Below are 7068 nucleotides of genomic sequence, written 5' to 3'. Positions count from 1 at the left end.
AACACGGCCCCGTGCGTCAACGGCACGGCCCATGGCCATTGTACTTGCCGTACTATCTCAGATTCTGCAAATCTTAGAGTTAACCACGCCCTGTCTGGGCATAGCCCCGTGCCAGAGCTTCTTTTCTTGTTATTTTGTTGGTTTGGATGTGGATGGGAGCTTGGCGGATCGTGTCAATCCTCATTCTTTATATTTATGTTGGTTTTTTGCTGTTAATTTGCTTCTTTTGTTCGTTTAATCTCTTTTAACCCTGTAAATTAAAAAAGGAACAAAGAAACATGCTTTTTCTAACATCAGTACCGAAAAATGGTTGATTTTACGCTGTATTTAATATAATTTATATGTTGTATTTTACGCACATCACACGCACTAGAAGTAGTCAAACTGCCCTAACACGTGGCGAGGTTAATACATGCGAGGTGTTAATCCATGAACGATGACAATGCTATAAGTTTTGGCATCACATGATCTACGAATTTCGACCACATTCTTTTGTGTTCCCGGTTCCAACAATGATATCATTGTTATTGATTAATCCCGATTTTTATTGACATCATAGATGTAACTACACCCGTGTTCTCATTGCAAGTTAAAAGAGTAGACTGCAAATACATGTCTTATCTTTCTGATGGAGTATATCCCGAGTATTCCATTTTTGTCAAATTATTCACATGTCCATACGATGAAAAACGAAAAAGATTTCAAAGAAGCTCAATATGCAGCAAGAAAAGCACGTGGAACGGGAATTTGGTGTACTCAAGCAACATTGGTATATAGACAATACAGTGCAAAATCCGACATAAACGATGTCAATAGAAAAAGTAAGAAACATAATTATGTGTGCATCATATTACACAATATAATTTTGAAAGCCAAATGCTACCCGACATATACCTGATGGGGATTGGGCCGAGTAGAAGGGCACAATTTTACAATCGGGTATGGGTTTAGGATTACTAATACCGACCTATTGCCATCCCTACTCATGCGCGAGAGATTGTGTGAAAGTGTTTACGCGAGTGACTTTATGCTCGTGAGAGATGTCTGGTAATAAAGAAATTCATTTTTTACCTACAAATACTCTTCAATCTTATTAACATCAATTGTCTATGTTCTTTTATCATTTATCCCTACCTTTTAATTTTAATCTCTAATTATGGATTATCATCATCATTTTCTTCTTTTACATCATCATCGTCATCATTATCATCTACTGAGACTCGTGAGGTTTTCATCACAACAAACATAGATGTTGCCCGAGTTATAGTACAAGAAGTTGAAAGTCCATGTTCAAGACCAAGAAAAGCTCGTTTAAACAAGGATTGTGAATGTTATAATGAGTGTCTAGTATGTGGCTACTTTTCCGATAATTCTATATATATATACTGAAAAAGTGTCTAGGCATCGTTTTCAAACGAGCCAACAAATGTTTCTATGAATAGTTATTGATTTTGGAGAGAGATATGTTGTTTTTAAGCGAAAGTGGGATGTGAGATGTAAACATTGTTTTACTCATTTACAAAAGCGCACATCTACATTTTATCGAATTTCGTAGAACACCTATGTCAACTCAAGGTCTAAGTCTTTGCAGATGTGTCAATAAATTTCATCCATAAGTATTTACAAATTCTATAAAGGTATAATTAACCTTGATGACAAGAAATGTTTGCGGAAATTAACGTGGAGTGACATTCAACCATTATATATTGTGCATGAAAGGAAACATTGCTTTCCGGAATGCCTGGTAATATCGATTGCACACACTAGAAGTGGTCAAACTGCCCTAACACATGGCGAGGTTAATACATGCGAGGTGTTAATCCATGAAAGATGACAATGCTATAAGTTTTGGCATCACATGATCTACGAATTTTGCATGCACTCTTTTGTGTTCCCGGTTCCAACAACGACCTCATTGTTATTGATTAATCCCGATTTTTATTGACATCATAGTTGGAACTACACCCGAGTTCTCATTGCAAGTTAAAAGAGTAGAGTGCAAACACATGTCTTATCTTTCTGATGGAGTATATCCTGAGTATTCTATTTTTGTCAAATCGTTCACACGTCCACAAAATGAAAAACGAAAAAAGATTTTAAAGAAGCTCAAGATGTAGCAAGAAAAACACGTGGAACGGGGATTTGGTGTACTCAAGCAACATTGGTATATAGACAATATAGTGCAAAATCCGACATAACGATGTCAATAGAAAAATTAAGAAACATAATTATGTGTGCATCATATTACACAATATAATTTTGAAAGCCAAATGCCGTGCGATTTGTCACTATTAGGAAGATGATATTCAATCGCGTTTTAAAAAGAAATGATAACCTACAAAAAGAAGCTAAATGTTGAAATTACGCAACTAAAAAACCCATAACAACCTTTGATTGGGTTTAGTTGACCATATTTACAAACTTCATTTATGTAACGACGTTGAGAACTAGGTAGTCACTATACATACATATAAGTGCATTAATCTTCTTTTTATATTTTTAGTAAGTAATCGTTTTAAAATAATATTGTATAAAAAAATTAAATAAAATAATAAGTGAGTAACGTTGTTTGTGGGGTGGTGTTTAAGATAGCAGTGAGGGATGGCTCATGGCTTAGACAAGGACTTGACACTAAGTTACAATACATCAATTTTGGTTGTAAACTAAGTTACACTACATCAACTTTGGTTGCAAATATAAAGAGAAAAACAGATGATAATTCAAAAAGTATATTACATTTCAATATTTTACCCAGAAGATTTTTGGAACTTACTTCATCATAAACTAACCAATATTTAGATAAACATATAAAAAATTCGTCTGTATTGTTTTAAACTTTACATGAAAGATGGGTCCCAATACGTTTGTCCGAGGCCGTAAGCAAAGGGATTTTATACACAGTCGTGTCCACTCATGTAAAATTACATTTTCACCCTCCACTCCTCCCTCCATAAGTATTCCCACACTCCCTCCAATAGCTTTAACCCACCACTACTCTCTCACTAACTTTCCTCACTCCCACTCAAAACCCTAACAATGGCGGTTATCTCCGGCACTCTCTTCATCATCCTCTTAACCTTCACTCTCTCCGACGCCAGACACCCCGGAAACTTCGCCGCTGGCTCCTGGCAAGCCGCCCACGCCACCTTCTACGGCGGCAGCGACGCCTCCGGCACCATGGGTATGTCACAATGTCAAAACACCCCACATTTGTTCCATACACTTGTACAGTACAACATATACAGCTATAGTACTGTTTTTTTTTTTTTTAATTTTTTTAATTAACTGCTGTGATAACATGTAAGAAGAGTTGATACCAAACAAACTACCAACAAATATTAATAAACCTAACCAATGATAATTCTCTAACACACAGGTGGTGCGTGTGGGTACGGAAACCTGTACAGCCAAGGGTACGGTGTGAACACGGCGGCGTTGAGCACCGCATTGTTCAACAACGGGCTGAGCTGCGGCGCGTGCTTCGAAATCAAGTGTGCCGACGACCCACGGTGGTGTCATCCCGGCAGCCCCTCCATTTTCATCACTGCTACCAACTTTTGCCCGCCGAATTTCGCTCTACCAAGCGACAATGGCGGCTGGTGCAACCCTCCTCGTACACACTTTGACCTTGCCATGCCTATGTTCCTTAAAATTGCCGAATATCGTGCCGGAATTGTTCCTGTGTCCTACCGTCGGTATGGCTTCTTTTTTATAATGTACAAGTTTTTATGGGTATTGTACAAGTTAGTTTTGTTTGAGGGGTTAATGAGGTGATTTTACTGAATTGCCCCTGGAATTAATTATGTTTGTCTGCTACAAACCTTCTTTTTCAGGGAATCGGAATGTGGTTTCCCAAAATTCCGGTCACTAATATTTTTTACCTTTTTAAATCTTTTTGAGCATATAGTATTGTATATTTTGGCAAAAATGACCCTAGTTTTTTTACAATGTGTTTAAAACTAGCTCTTGTATTTTATAAAGGAAATCTTCGGGATGGAATAAGAGTTAGGGACTATAAGGTCCTGGATTCGATTGTCTCACAAAGGTGTTTTTTCCCAGATTTATTGTGTTTTTCCTGAATTGGCATATATACATTGTTGTCTAGTGGCACGATGATACTTTAGTGGTCGGTTAGTGATCCAAATCTACCGTTTAAAAAGTGTGTTTAAACGAGTAAGCTCTTTAATATGAATTAAAAGCTCATTTAATAATTTAGCTCGAATTTAATAGCGAGGCTTACTAGGCTTGCTAGTTAGTCTAGCATGCTTATTTTAAGTATAACAAAGTTAATTTTAAAAAATAAATTTAGTTATATAATAGCTAAATATATTTTTAGTTTTTTTAACATGTTTTAAACCTAAATATCACCTAATGTTTTTTCCACTTTTGATGATTTGAACCCACAACATTTACAAAAAGGCTAAATTTTGCAAGTTCAACTCGAGCTTAAAAACCTAGTTTCCATCTGATGTAGTTTGACGAATTTAGCTTGAGCTTGAAAAGGTATTTAAAAGCAACGCTTGAACTCGAGCTTAGACTTGTTAAAATCTATTTGGCAAAGTTTTTTTTTTAACTTAAATGAGACGAACTCAAGCTTAGACTTGTTAAAATCGATTTGGATCGTTTGACTCCCAACTATATTTTTAGGTGTAACATATTAAACATTGCACTTTTCTAGCTAAAGTACAATCATAGATGCATGAGGTATAAGTGTGAGATGCGCATTTAATATGTGACCGGTATAAAAGTGGTTGTCAACTGTTTTGTAAGGGTAGTTATTTCACAACTCACATGGGCTGAACTTTAATGTTATAAAGATTTTAGTGGTAAATGAGTAGGAAATTTAATGTGTACGGTGTCGTTTAGTTGACTCCATGTGGGATGTTACTATGCTAGCCACGTGATCTTCTTTAGGTTTTGGTCCCACCATAATTACTGTAGATACTACCGCGTGATTTATGGTTGTATGTCTACCGTTAAATGGAATTTGATTATGACATCACAGCCGTTGGTTTCTCTACAAGTAGTAGTAGAGACATTAGTCTTCAATGTGCGATCAAGATTGCCGTACTCCGTCCCTACGTTTACTCACCTGTCCCTCGTAACATGCTAGTAACTTCTTTTGGGGGAGGTGGGAAGGTTTACCCTACTTATGTGGGTCCGGGAGGTCTCAGGGTCGAATCTTGCGTGGGCGAACTATGACATCGGTTCAAACTGTCAATAATATGCCAACTGCGGGATTACTACTTGTGGCCTAGGTGATCAAAGGCCTAGCCGGGTGATCTAGCCGTTCAAAAAAAAAAAACTTCTTTTTAAAGAAAATAATAATTATTATTTTTTAATTTGTTATCCACTTATCCAATTTGACTACACTAATGTTACATATGTTACATTTTATGCAGGGTACCATGTAGAAAAGCTGGTGGAATTAGGTTCACCATCAACGGTTTTCGCTACTTCAACTTGGTTTTGATCAGCAACGTCGCGGGTGCAGGTGATATCCAAAAGGTGTGGATCAAAGGAACAAAAACCAACTGGATGAGCATGAGCCGAAACTGGGGGCAAAACTGGCAATCAAACGCAGTCCTTATCGGTCAAGCGCTCTCTTTCAGAGTCACTGCCAGTGACCGTCGCACATCCACCTCGTGGAACATTGCACCCGCTCACTGGCAATTCGGGCAGACGTTCGCAGGAAAGAATTTTAGGGTTTAGTTTTAGCGGTTAAGGAATTAAGTATGCTTTTAGTTTTTTATGTTGTTGATGTTGTTTGGTTGTTTTTTTTTTACTTTTATCGGGGGTGGTGAAAGTTAAGGTAATATGTTTGGAAACGTTTTCAGTTTTCTGGACATTTAGGTTATAGTTAAGCTGAGGCGGCTGCAAAAGAAGGTGTGGCCCGCAGTAATTCTGCTGCTAAAGGGGGTTTTAGTCAAAAAGTGGTGGCTTTGTTTTAGTATTTTAAAAATGAATTAAGAATTGTATTTAGGGTTTGTGTTTACATCTTGTAAGTCAAGTAACAAGAACTAGTTAAGCTAGACTTGGATTGTATTGATCTAATTGTGTTATGGTATGATGTTACATGTTTTCGATATTATAAGATAAGAAGTGTTATTTTATTTTATTGATGATGTTTGGTTATTCTTGTAACGATTTGAAGATGGCCTTAGGTTAAACCAAAGTATTCATTTCATATGGCTGTCAACGATAAGAAGATTTAATGATGTCGATGATTGTCAACTTCGTATAACTAAGAGTTATTTGGAAATGTCATTTCTATAAAAGTGAATTAACGACATCAAACATATTTAACTTACACGTCTTACGCATGTTGTGACCATGTGTGGCATGCCAAATTATTATCTTTTAATGTATCATGTTTGAAGAAAAGGTAACGAATGAAGTATCTTTATGTTTATTAGCTTTTTTCCGCTTTTGAATAAAGAAAAAAGTATGATCGATACTATGAATAAATCAATACCTTTATTTTTGTAATTTTTCTGCTTGGAAATATAAAATCAAGATGCACAAGTACGACATGTATCATTTTCAATAAATTTTGATTCAAGTTATTGGCCTCACAAAATATTTTCTTGATTTCATGTCTAGCATTACATAAAGCAATAAAATTCAACTTCAATATTTAAGAATAAATGGTTTGGTGAGTTATGCACAATTCCAATACGTATCATGGCCACTAAAACTTTAGTGCATTAAGCCATTAAAACCCTTAGCTTCATGTTGATATCCAATAGGTTTAAATGCCAATGAGGTGGTGGTGGAGTGGTAAGGGAGAGATTTGGTGTTCTAAGTGACCCAAGTTCGATTCCTGCTCTCCCCATTATTTTCTGCGGCACCTGGTGATGATGGAAGACTAGGCGAATAGGTGGAGATCGCTAGTTCGATCCTTGAACTGAGCGGGTTTTACCTCACCGCACTGTCGTGTCTTTGGGCGAGTGTTCACGGGCTTCGGCCCTAGGTGAGGGTTTTCCCCAGTTCGGAGACGAGTGTATCCCGATATGGTGAATTTCACCAGTAGCCCATTTGAAGGATTCATTGGCCGTTTAAAAAGTA

The 7068-nt window shown here is 36.9% G+C and overlaps 1 protein-coding gene across 1 annotated transcript; it reads left to right on the top strand.

Annotated features, from left to right (window-relative positions):
• The first annotated feature begins 2973 nt into the window (after nt 1-2973).
• On the top strand, nt 2974-6118 carry LOC110867557 (expansin-A6). Its single transcript, XM_022116533.2, has 3 exons — nt 2974-3181; nt 3377-3695; nt 5403-6118. The coding sequence occupies exons 1-3, from the start codon at nt 3037-3039 to the stop codon at nt 5710-5712; spliced, it is 774 nt and encodes a 257-aa protein (XP_021972225.1). The 5' UTR covers nt 2974-3036; the 3' UTR covers nt 5713-6118.
• Nucleotides 6119-7068: the final 950 nt, after the last annotated feature.

Source organism: Helianthus annuus, chromosome 1 (assembly GCF_002127325.2).
Source record: "Helianthus annuus cultivar XRQ/B chromosome 1, HanXRQr2.0-SUNRISE, whole genome shotgun sequence".
In the NCBI taxonomy this organism is placed as follows: domain Eukaryota; kingdom Viridiplantae; phylum Streptophyta; class Magnoliopsida; order Asterales; family Asteraceae; genus Helianthus; species Helianthus annuus.
The sequence above is the reverse complement of the archived record's forward strand: the minus strand, read 5'-3'. Positions and strand labels throughout refer to the sequence as shown.

Bases quoted from the DNA above. Each gene is read 5' to 3' on its own strand.
- LOC110867557 (XM_022116533.2), top strand. From the start codon at position 3,037: ATGGCGGTTATCTCCGGCACTCTCTTCATCATCCTCTTAACCTTCACT. The intron at 3,182-3,376 runs GTATGTCACAAT...TCTAACACACAG, and splicing joins CGACGCCTCCGGCACCATGG to GTGGTGCGTGTGGGTACGGA. The intron at 3,696-5,402 runs GTATGGCTTCTT...CATTTTATGCAG, and splicing joins GTTCCTGTGTCCTACCGTCG to GGTACCATGTAGAAAAGCTG.